The following is a 12,721-nucleotide window of genomic DNA, read 5'->3' as shown; positions in this document are numbered from 1 at the left end:
TGTTTCTAAGCTGATGAATGAAATAAGACAAGGGAGAAGAGAGAAATGTTACATTCAGATATGCTTCTGTAATTGAATTAATTGTGTAAAGAAATATTGACTTATCCCAACCTAAATATCAAGCATTGATTAATTTCTTAGAGGTGGTCATGGAAATAATTTTACTGTTTTTTTGTCATATAAAATCATAGATTCATATATTTGTCTTTCTGTAAAGCAGATGTTTTGGCTTTTCTCTAAAATAACACAGCAACTATTAAAAATGAGTTGAGCTACAAAACTGGCTTGTTCCATGACCAAAGGATTTAATATTACAATTAAACTTCATGTCCACATACAATTGACAAAAGCTGCAAATCAAACAGTGACCTTAAGAAATGATATCAAGTTTCTTGTGGACACAGAAGATTGACTGACAGCAGCACTCATCATGTTCTTGCTTCTGGTACCCAAGTTTGTACATCTGATAACAGGAATTGGGTATTCTCATCAGTAGGTCTTTGATCCTATGATATGCTTCTCTGGTTAATGTTTAGCATTACTGTGGTTTGGCCTTTAGGGATTGTAGTAAGAGCTAACTGTTTGAGGCTTTTTAATTAGACGTTTGCAAGAGAGGTAGAATCTCTTAGTCTGGAGATAGTTCTTTGGCTTGACTTGTTAAAAATAATATAAACGTGGTCAGGCTTTGATGCACCTGAAAATGTAAAGTTAAATGTACTTTATTTTTGATACCTCTGGACAGCAGCCATCTCAGATTTTTTGTACACTCTTAGCACAAACCCATATACTTCCCTCTTTACATTTAGTACAAAATCACATATGTATTCCCTAACTTTAAATCTGATTTAATGGGGGGATATTAATTTATAAATCTGAAGAAAAGAAGCTCCAGTACACCTTAAGTAAAGATGTAGAAATTTAAAGCAAGCATAATGTATATACTTCATGCTCATCTCTGGGCAAGGGTGATCTGTGTAAATGATGGCATTATGCAGTCTGTGATGCACATAGCACCAGTGGTATGCAGAAAACCTATCAGTGGTATGCATTAACAGATTTATTATAATTACTTCATATGACAGAAATATGGTGGTGGTACTTATTGTTTTAAATTGGTGGTGTGCAATCTGTCAGTTGGGGAACAGCTGCATTATGGCATTATGACCTTTTGGTGGCTTTTGCTTTCATCTTCACAAGCGAAGTTTGAGACAGTTTGTTGCTCTGCCTTTCTAACATATCCTGTGCTATGTTGTATTAAGCATGTAGAGAGATTGAAAAGAGTTCCTTTTCATGTCAATGGCAAGGGTAATTCTGAAGCCTAATTAAGGCCAACAAAATAGTACCACTGTTAATTATTTTCTCCAGTTCCAGTTTATGCTAGTCTTGCAGGATGTATTCGGCAGCATATTCTGTAGACTCATTTAATAAAGAGGAGGAGGCCCTAAGAAGCTGAAACAAATGTGTTCACGTGCAAAAATGTTGGTAAAGGAACAGAAGCTCTACAACAGTTTAGGTTACTATAACAATGAATTTACTATTGTATCATAACTGTAAATTTCAGGAGTACTTTAGGCCTTAAATTATGCCTCAGAGCTAGGGAAGTACCATGTCCATTTTACCAGTGAGCAAACTGAGACTAAGCAATTTGCCAGAAATAAAAGTAGAGCAATGCCAGAAAAGGGAGCAGAACCTTGGAATCCTGGCTTGAGGTATCTTGCTACAGCCAGGTACAGACATTACACTTTTACTGATATAAGTGATCAGAAACTGGTCTATTCACATAACAGAACAGAAGTTTGGCACACATGGACTGATTTAAAAATGGCAGAACCTGGTCTAAGACTTGCCTACCTCACCAGAAGGCGAATGCGTTCTGTTCGCTACTGATATAAACTCTGCCAGAGGTTCCCAATGCCTGGGCCATGGCTCAATACTGGTTGGCTGCTGGTCTGCAGGAGGGTTGGCTGCCTGACCAGAAGTACTGAGTATAAAAAAAGAGTTGGCTGCCAGTCTGCAGTATGCCAGTCACTTCTGGTCTTGAAGTATGCTTGTCCACAGTTTGCTGGTCCACGGTCACTTCTGGCGAGATGTGGGCAGTAGCATACCCCAGGGGTCAGTACTTGGTCCAATGCTGTTCATCAGCAACCTGGATGAGGGGGTGAAAAGCCCATTGGCCAAGTTCAAGGATCACACCAAGATATGGGGTTGTGCAGACACACCCTCAGATGGTCTGCTTGTATCTGCAGCCTTAGACAGGCTGGCATGTTGGGCAGAACGGAACCAGATGAGGTTCAACGCAGAGAAATGCGAAGTGCTGCATCTGGGAAGGAAGAACCCCCAGCACACCTACAGGCTGGGCATTGCTAACCTGACCAGCACTGCAAATGAAAGGGGTCTGGGGGTAACAATAGACCCCAGTATGAATGAGTCAACAGTGCACTGCAGTAGGGCCAATAAAACTCTGGCATGCATCAATCGATACATCTTCAGTAAAACCCAAAAAGTGATTCTCCCGCTTTACTCAACACTGGTGCAGCCACAGCTAGAGTACTGTGTCCAGTTCTGAGCACCGCACTTCAATAAGGACGTGCTAAAGCTCAAGAGGCTCCAGAAAAGGGCCACCCATATGATCAGAGACTTGCATGGCAAGCCATCCAAGGAGAGGCCGAGGGATTTTGGACTCTTCAGCCTAAAGAAAAGAAGGCTGAGAGAGGAGGACCTGATTGCAGCTTACCGCTACATCACAAGTATACATCAGGGGTTTAGTGAACAACTGCTCACCAGGGCGCCCTGGGAGAAAACTAGAAACAATGGCCACAAACTCCTGGAAGATCATTTCAGGCTGAACATTAGAAAAACTTCTTCACAACTGGGGTGTCCATACTATAGAACAAGCTCTCCCCAGAGGTGGTACAATTACCTACCCTAGAGGTCTTCAAGAGAAGACTGGACGGTCACCTGGCTGGGGTTACCTGACCCCAGATGTCTTTCCTGGTCATGCAGGAGGCTAGGCCCAGTGATTCTTCGGGGTCCCTTCCAGCCCTATGATTGTATGATTCCAGTCCATGATTTGCTGGTTCATAGTCTAAAAAAGTTGGGAACCACTGAACTATGCCACTTACATAAAACCACATAACTTAAATTGATTCTGCCTTCGGATTTTTGAATGTCTGTAGTTACAGAGTAGGTATAGACAATACACACAAACTGGTTAAGTGATCAGAAATAAATCTAAACCCATAACCGTTACAGAAGTTCAGCACACAGAGACTAGTCTAAAAATGGCAGAACCCTGTCTAAGATGGACTTTATTCAACATGCATTCAAATCTAATCGATTCACTTGTACAGTGAATCGAACTTCTGTACTAGATCCCCTATTGAGTAAACTTAGATTACTGTCCTGTGGCATCCCAGCCTCCTTTCCAGACCCCTTCAACTCCCCCCTTGCAGAGAAGCACACTAGAACTCAGCCCATGCTAGTCTGTCCCAGCTGAGCGCTTAATGGGCCCCACCCCTGAGCTGTCTCTGAGCAGAGGCAGCACACCCTCTCCCCAGTCCTGCCTTCTGCCTGTAGCCATCTGTGAATTGCAGGCAGAGAAAGGGGGCATCCATGTTGCCTGCATGAGCCCTGCAGCCTGGGCACCCACACCCATGCTCTGTGCCCCCCCGCCCACTCCATCACAAAGTACCCCACGATGTATACACACACCTGACACTTAAGCCTAAGCGAACCCCCATGCTTGGGCACAGCTCCACGGAGCTGACCCTGGCTTCCTGCATACCCAGCCAGGGACCCCCATGCCCAGCACCCAACTCTGGCTCCCATACACCACATCTCAGAGGCCAGAGACGGGTGCCCTGCCACCCAGACCCCAGCCTGGACCCCCACCCCTCCTTCGAGGAGGGATCTGGTGCCAGGTGGTTTCTCTCTGGTGTGGCAGAAGATAGAACATCAAAACTGAGCCTACATGGAGGCAACCCTGTGACCCCCATGGCTCAGCCATAGCCAGGAGGTACCCAGGCCATGGGCATCTGGGATGCTGCAAGGCTTTTTTGGCCCACAGCTACAGGGTGCCAGAGTACTAGGGTGGAAGGGGTGTGTGGGCTTTCTGGCCTGTGTCTGGCTGTCAGTGAGGGGTGGCCTGGGTGTTTGGTTATGCTCAGCAGCCTCCAGCAGCCCAGGGAGTCTGCAGCACCCCCAACCTGCAAGTCTCAATCAGTGCAAGCAGCCTGCATGCTCCCTCACACCTGTCCCCACTAACAGGCAGACATATACTGTTCACTGTAGATTTAACCTAAGCCACTTACAGAAAACTGTGCAACTTAGATTGATTCTGCCTCAGGCTTTTTGAATGTCTGTACTTAGCCAATATTCCCACCACAGAATGGCACCAATTAAGACCAACAATGTAATGGTGATTTTTTGCGTTGCAAAATGACATATAAATAAAATCCTCAAAGATGATTGAAGACAGCCTCATTAGATTGAGAAAAATGCATAATTATTTAAATGTCCTTTCTTCTAAGCTATGTTTAATGGTGGAGGCAACCAAAATTGTTGTGCAGCTTATTCATTCTGCAGCAAATTACTTCTTACAAGGATTTGCTTTTTCTCACAGGAAGAGTGTGCTGTTTGTGCAGACTGAGCTTGCACAGGTTTAATATTCTTGTTTTAGGTCTTTATGTATTTGTACGTCTAATCGATGACTCTTCAAACTTGATTATGTAGATAATTAGGTATGTCTCTACTGATTAAGCAAATGCACAAACTAAATTCCTGGTTTGGGAAAATTTCCAAAGTGCTGGTCTTTCCTGTTTTGCTAGTGCCCTCAGTATTTCTCCTAAAACCTCACAGAGCCTCTATTGTTATGCAAGTATCTTGAGAAACCATCTCTCCTTTAACTGCCATCTTAGCTCCTCTTTCAAAAGAGACTGCTTTTTATTCCTTATATAGGAACCTCCTAGCTCCCTCAAGACCCCCTGAAGTTAGAACAAGGTTCAGATGTACACTGATTTGTTTTGACCACTGTAGATCTAAGTTTCTTTTACATTGTTCACTTCATGGTCATGTTTGTTCACTATGTACTTAGTTTTGATATTATTCATGATTAAACATTGTATGTATGTGTATATAATAATATATTAATCTGTGTGCCATTGTGTAGTCCAGCTGCCTTCAGTCCATACTAGGGCTGTATGGATAGATGTAACATTTGTGCTGGGGGAAGTGCCTTTCTTCTGACATAAAAAATGAGCATGCAACTGTTCAAAGTTTTATTTTTGCAGAAAAGAGCTGGCTCTTGCATCAGCTGGAAAGCTATATGCTTCTTTCAATAGTGGAATACCCCCAGTATCCCAGTCTTCCACCCTCCCTCCTCCCTTCCTCTTTGGAATGGGTCAAACTGCTTTGGGATCAGTTGTGTTCCAAGGGTATAGCACAGTATGTCCTGGCTCACCTGTGAGTTGGTAAGGGCAGAGAGCATAAATCTGCAAACTTCCACCTCCCTCCTCCCTACCACCCCACCCATCTCACCTGCCCAAGGCCTGGAGCCACCTCTCCCCTGCAGCCACCTCCAGCTGATGCATCAACCAGACAGCATGTCTGCATAGGGGTGGCAAAAAAGTAGTTCCCCATCACCCAGCTGGAGAGTTCTCTTTCAAGGCAACTTTGACTCCTCACCATATTTTCCAGGCATTGAACCCTTGTTCATATCCCCAATCTCCCCTTCTGTTTGGTGAGGAGTCTCCAATAACTGAACTATGCCATCAGATGTGAGGCATTCACATTTCAAATGCTACCTCCTTCAATGGCAAATAAAGGTTACAGGTATTTGGGTTATTTTGAGTTTACTGACAGACTAAAGTAATAAAATCTAGGCTATCTAGTCAGTTCTTATTTAAGAAAAGAAAAGAACTAGTATAGATCAGGGCCTCTGCCTTGCAGTAACTTTTGTTTTGGGTATTTGCACAAGGAAGCCCAGGCATTGCTCTGACAGACACCACTTCACAAGATTCTGTGTAAAGTGTCAAGAAGTTGCTTGTTCCCAAGAATAGGTCCTGTCAATCTAGTCCAATTGCTAAAGTGCTATGAGGAGTCTCTTTCTCCATTGTCAGCAGTTAACAAATAATGCATAATAATCCCACTGGTTTTTTTTAAACTTGTTTCACATTTGTCAGAATTTCTTGGATCTGTAAAGGAAAATATTCTAGAGAGAAGGCAGTTATACATGCTGCTAGTTTTATGTGTATTCAATTTGTGTTGGATATAAGAAAATTGACTGCTTTTTGTATTGCATAGAAAACTTGTAAAGTGCATTCTAGTGACTAAGGTTCTTGCTAGATACTTCAGATTGTTGCATTTGTATTCCACTAATTTTGTTCCATTAGTTAAATTTGGAGGCCCAAAATTATTTCTCTGAGTAGGATTTTGATGTATTGGTATGTTTAGTGCTGCAAAAGGTGAATTGGCCTCATATTAGATGGAATGAAATTGACAAGGTATTTAAAAAGGGATGATGCATTTCTAATTAGTCTACGGTGCCTGTAGATGGAAATTAATTATATTGTTATGTAAATGTCATGTTAATTAAGAGAGCATATTGGAAGAGTAATAAATCTGCAAAAGAAATGGGTAAGTTAACTATTTTTATGTTTTATTAATATTTTACTGTTACGAGCGAATATGATAGTGAAATGTTAGTTTGATTATTGGGCCACAGACCATTTTTAACTAACTATTTGACAGTCTGTTTGTCCTAACTGATGCCCTTCCATAGTACTATGTTAACAGTAGCTACAAGTTAGTGATACCAGGAGCCAAAAATAACTAGGCGCTGCAGGTGTATTAACAAGACTACCTATATTTTTCTACATTCCCAGTGTTACAAAGTATTTCTCTTTGGTTGCCCTCTCTTTCAGGGCTGAATATACAAACCCAACTTATTTTCACCATAAAATTTGCCATATTTTGGCTGCTGTAAAGCTCCAGTTCCTGAATTCATATGCTAGTGTTGGCGAGTAACGGCTTTCATTATATCTGCTTCTGCATCTCTTATTAAAGAAACTCAAACTCCTTAAAATCTCATGACTAAGCTAACTTCATGAATTTTGGATCTGCAGATAGGATAATGAAGTACATGTAAAAGCTATATTATTCTTCAGCTTTAGTCTTATAACATTTTGCAGTGAGAGCAATTAGCAGTCTCCAGCCTTTTGGATTATACCATGAGCTGGCCCCTGGATTCTTTCATTTGCAGATGTATTGTGCACATGAGCATTTTGTGAATCCTGGTCAATTCGCCTGAGCCCTGATTTCAGGTATTTACGTTTTGATACTTGGGCGAGACGTGTTATCTTTACCAAGTAGGTTGGACCACCATCCTCACTTATCTGAGTTAATTTTTCTATGCAATACTAATTTCAGCCCAGTGAAAAATATTCTGTCCTATTTCAAAAAGTATAAAGATTTCTGCATTAGTTTAACAATACAAAGGATTTGGCACCATGATTTCCATACAGAATAGCCGATTCAAGCCCATGCTACATAGTACTGCATTATGCATGATTATTTTTAATGCTGAAACAAAAAACAACTGTAGAAGTTCTGCAAAGGGCATGCCAGCTTTGTTGGTTATTAGGCATTAATGTATTTGCATGCAAATCCCAAGTTGTTAGTTGTTGAAATCCTAGTTTGGTGCAGTTGAAAACAAAACTATCTGAACACACATAGTAAGACAATATAAAGAATCTTCTGTTATGTTTATGAGAATCCAGTACAATGAGGGATGCAGGTAGCTTATTCAGTTTTAGAAAATGACAAATTAGCATCCTATATTTGACTGTCTTCTGAGGAACCCAATTAAGATAAATCTTTACAATACTGTAAATATTTACAGTAATCATGTTGGTTGGTCACATTCATTTTCTTGTGTGGTAAGGCCTATCAGGTTTTATTTCTATTAAACTTGAAATAATCTAATTAAAATCTCTCTTTAAGTGGCCATAATACAGTTGTTGTATAAAATAAATTTATTGGAATAGCCTAGTCTGTGTTGAGCAGTGTTTACATGTAAACAGTTAACGTGCATCTGCTCTTTAAAATGGACACTGACGAACCTAACAGTTCTATATTTTAGTTTTGTGTGCATTTCCAACAAAACCTTTTGGTATTTGTTCTAAAAATCTTTTGCAATATTAATATCACAAACATTGAAGCATTGTGTTCGAGCTTGAGTTAGCTTGTCAGTAGTTCTTCAAACAGGTGTCAAATCTGTCTCAGGATCCTTTCATCTTTTTCTCTTCCCAAATGCACACCACCTTGTAGACTAATGCATTTTTCACACCTTGGACAATAGTATTACTAGCGTGAATTAATCTGACATCTAAAATTTTTACTTTTTAAATTCTGACATTTTTCTAACCCATGTAAAGAAGTTTAATTTTTTTAATGATTGTAGCTTGACAACTTTCCATTTAGCTTGCATTTTGATTTATCATACAATCACTTAAAAGATTACTTGGAAAGAGGGTATAAAATTGTATCTTTTGCTTGAAGACTCCTTGGAGGGCCAGAGAACTGTAGTGGGAGCTTTATCAGCTCTCATATGAAAAGCTGGCAGTCTGAAATTTTAAAAGCTCATGAGATCTTTGTTCCCAAGTGCATTTCAGGGGACTGAGTTCAATAGATGATGTTTAAAAGAGCAGAGTTGTAGACAGGCTAATTAAAAATTATATTTTCAAGCCTTTCTTTTGCAGTGTTCTTATAATCCCATGAGGTTTCCATCATAAACAGAATTGCCATGGCCCATCATTTTTATCATAAAAATAAACAAAAGAAAAACTTAACAGGAAAATTCAGTAAAAAGGGGAAAATGTTTTTTTTTTAAAAAACAAAAATCTAGACATGAAATTGTTTGAAAAGAGAAGGCTACATTTGTTCTAGCAGTAGAGCTGTTTTCAGGATACGTAACAACTAGATGCCTAGTTAATAGCCCAGTTAGTAGCACATCATATATCTGGAGTTAGGCTTATGGTGAACCCATTCTTACATTGAATTATTCATATTCTGATGGCCAAATTCTGCTAGGCCAGATCTGATTTCAGGCTTTAGCTTTGTTATCATCTAATTAACAAAACTATGATGTATTATTACTGCTATTTACATTGCTGTCAATTTGTTTTGGCTCCAGTATATGGTTTTATTTGTCCTTTACTGCAATATACCGAGTACCCTGAATTGGGTTGTTAGTTTAACAAGATCTCTAGAGAGCTCTTCCATGATGATGCATGTTAAGATGCTACAAAGCTTAAAAGCAATTTACCACAAACAAATGCCAAATCAGTAGGCGGGAGTCCAGAACATGAAATAATTTGTCTACAAAAAAAATGTAGGGTGTTTGCTTGTGCTTAGATTATTTGCAAAACCATAGATTTCATCACTTCCAGTGACCCCACAAAAGTTTAGTCAGCAGTATTCTGTCTTTACAATTCTTCCAGCAGTTCCAGCTGCACTTGCCATTCTTATTCCCTTGCCTTCACTACTACATAGCATTGCTATCTGCTGTTCCAAACCTGCTGTGCTCCACCACAGGACAAAAAGTGATTTTTAGAAATGAGGCAAAATTCAGGCCTAGGATAAGGTGGATTCATTGGTATTGTTTGACCTCTCCAGGCCTAACTTAAACTGCCTGTAAAGTCCCTTTGGGATAGAAAGCACTAGAAACAACAGGTGAAATCCCTGTGGAGCCAATTGGGCAATCTCTCACTGACTTCAATGAAGCCAACATTTTAACCCATGATTTTACTTGTGGGTTACCTCCATGAGATCCTAGCATGGTTAGAATGAACACAGTGCTTTTTCTAGCATAGATGGAATGTTTCCAGTGTGTGTTCCTCTAAAGATATTGCCAATATATAAAGTGTTTACCTAACAAAACAAACAAAACAAAACTTGTCTTCATATCTAATCACAAGGTGTGGTCAGATATTAATGGAGAGGCCAGGGTGGAGAATGAAGAGCTGCATAAATACAGCTATTACTGCAGCTACTCCAAGACGCATTCAGATTTCAGCGGCTGTGCTACCCCAGATGCAATCCTGACTTTATTTATCTGTATGAAAGTTGCAAATATTTAATGTTAGTTTGTGTGTTAAAACTGATGGTATTCTTTGTTTCCAGGTGGGCCATGCACAGGTACAGCTCATGTCTCCTTAACCACACCAACCAAAAGATCCTGTGACTCAGGTACCTTTTCCTTTGTGTTGGATTTCGCATAAAATGTTGCTGTATGGTAGAACTTGAGTGTGGTAAATATCCCTTAAAATAGCAATGACAAATAAACCGTAATGATTTGCTGCTAAGTGTGAAAACTGAAGCATGGCAGTTGCTTATAATGAAAATGGGCAGAGAATAAGAATTCTCTCAAAGTTTCCTCTAATGTCTAAACACTTAAATTTACTGCTTTTATCATTAATGTGACATAATCATACAAAAATACAAAAGTAATCCAATTGAACAAAATTAAAATTTATTTAGCTGGAGGGTCTTCAAAAGAGGCCCACTTTAAAAGTAATGTACAGAATTCAAAAAGCAAACCATTTCTGAGCAGAGTTGGCTACACCTTTCCTGATTGATTCCCTAGTCTGAAGGACTGATATACACAACTTCTGTGACTAGGATAAGCCTAATTTTTCTCAGTTCTGACAGAACCCTCCATGTCCTGATTTCTCCATGTAGCTGTAAGCAACATTAGGGCTGAAAAAAGGTATTTCCTATTAATTAAGGATTATCTCTCTTTTGGGGATTGGTGTCCTTCATTGAGTCCTTCAGTAGATGTTTCTCAGCTTAGCACTTTGTCCACTGGGTCTCTCTCCCACAGTCATCAAATATGAGAATTTTTCTTTCTGGTGTAGGCTTGGGGGGTCTGCTTTAACAAGAAAGTAAGTTTGCCTCCGTATTCCTCTGCAGAATAAACTGCAGTGCATCTGGTATTCCTAATTCCTGTTTTCCCTTCAAATAGTAACTGCTGTAATATCTAACTACAATTATGACTAAAGGATGGTTAAATATCTTTCTGGATAGATAGTCTTGAAAAATGCTGGGAGAAAGAACTACCTGAATATTAAAAATCTGATCATATCAAATCTGATAATAGCAAAATGGCAACTAAGGTTACAGTTTGCAGTGCGATATGGGAGCAACAGTATCTCCTTAAACTAAACTGGATGGAATGACTAGGTATGTTGGGAAATAGTGCATTAAACAGGTATGGTGTCTTTCCCCAATAGTTTTTATCCTTCCTGTTTGTGCTAGTAATCCAGAGAGATTTTTTTGGTCCTGTAGGCTCATGTGTATGTTAGGCTTACAGTGTTCTTGTAAACTAACAGAACTGCAAAGATGCAAAGAAAGCTTGCCATCTTCTCTTCTGGAGTACAACTAAACAAACCAAAATGGTTTTCTATTGCTTTTGGTTTTCTTAGTTTTTACCAAACTGCTTTTACCTTGTCATCTTTTCAGTGATCAAGGCTTGCATGATTTGGTTGCAGCCTCTCACGCTGAGCCCCCTGCCAGCAGTTAACATTGTTTTTCCATGTAAAAATCATATGTAACTCACAAAAATACGCACATTCTATTAAACATAGTACATAAGTTGTGTAAAAGTGAAAGTGCTTTAAATATAAAATACATTGTCAGGATTAATGCTTTGCTTGCTGTTAGCATTTCACCTAGTTTTGACAATGGAAATAAAGTAGGCAGTTTTGCTTTTAGACAGTTCCAAGACAATTTAATGTATAGGCTCTGATGCTTTTGCATGATGTGAGGAAAGTCTTACCTGAAAAAAACACTTTCTGAGTATAGATCACAGAAAATGTTTAATGTACCAATTGTCATTTTAAAAAAAATTGTGTTAAAATGTGCTTTTTCAAAACTTCAAACATTTTCATTGCTGCTTGATGAAGAGAGGGGTATGCTTTTCTGGCCAGTTGTAAGGAATCCAATTAAGTGTGGTATTTAAAAGAGGCATGAATTGCAAGGAGTTTTACTGTATACATATAAAATTAAGTTTGGGTTATGGTGAACTGGTAAACCTTACAAAGTAGAATACTGTGAGGGCTACTATAGGTATTTCATGTTCATTCAACATTTGCCATAGTAGCAGTTCAGCTTCTTTTTATTTCTAAGAAGTTGGTTAATTTGATTATTAAAAAATGTATTGCTCAATGTTACCCACTATATATAACTCTCCCTTTTGTGAGAATCCTACATTTCTGCTCTTTTGAGCTTTAAAGGAAGAATGTTTTGGTGTGAGTTCAGCTGAATTTTTTTTTCACTTCCAGTACAGATTTTCCCTTAGGTTTGCAGTATCAGTGTTTGAGACCAGAAAAACAGAAATCTGCCCTGCGTATGTTAGATGCAAGTTTCTATCGGGAGAATTTTAAGGAATACCTAAACCTTTCATATATTATTAGTATTTAATGTAACTGAAGATGATCAGAACAATCTGTCAAGACAAGGAAAAGGCGGTAGAGGAGGCTGAGTTTCTTTTAGTTTTTACCTTATGAACGTCCGTCCCTTTGGGTCCCAGAGAATCATTTGTGACAAAGGTATATAATACCATATATTGTTTTTTCCTCTTTGCCAAAGTTGATGGTATGGCTGTCAAGGTATTTATATTCTAAAGTGTGCCCAAAGGATAAGGATTTTGTAAAAGCAAAAAACT

The 12,721-nt window shown here is 39.3% G+C and overlaps 1 protein-coding gene across 2 annotated transcripts in view; it reads left to right on the top strand.

Annotated features, from left to right (window-relative positions):
• ZFAND3 (zinc finger AN1-type containing 3) overlaps positions 1–12,721 on the top strand; it is a 244,475-nt gene that overhangs the window by 157,588 nt on the left and 74,166 nt on the right. For both annotated transcript variants that reach the window (XM_019526985.1, XM_019526986.1), the window contains one exon: positions 10,180–10,245. In XM_019526985.1, coding sequence (XP_019382530.1) covers positions 10,180–10,245 — 66 coding nt within the window. The remainder of the gene's footprint in view (positions 1–10,179; positions 10,246–12,721) is intronic.

The sequence above is a fragment of the Gavialis gangeticus genome, unplaced genomic scaffold (genome assembly GCF_001723915.1).
Source record: "Gavialis gangeticus isolate Ggan-Ray unplaced genomic scaffold, GavGan_comp1, whole genome shotgun sequence".
Lineage (NCBI taxonomy): Eukaryota > Metazoa > Chordata > Crocodylia > Gavialidae > Gavialis > Gavialis gangeticus.
Note: the sequence above shows the minus strand (reverse complement) of the source record. Positions and strands in the feature narration are given on the sequence as shown.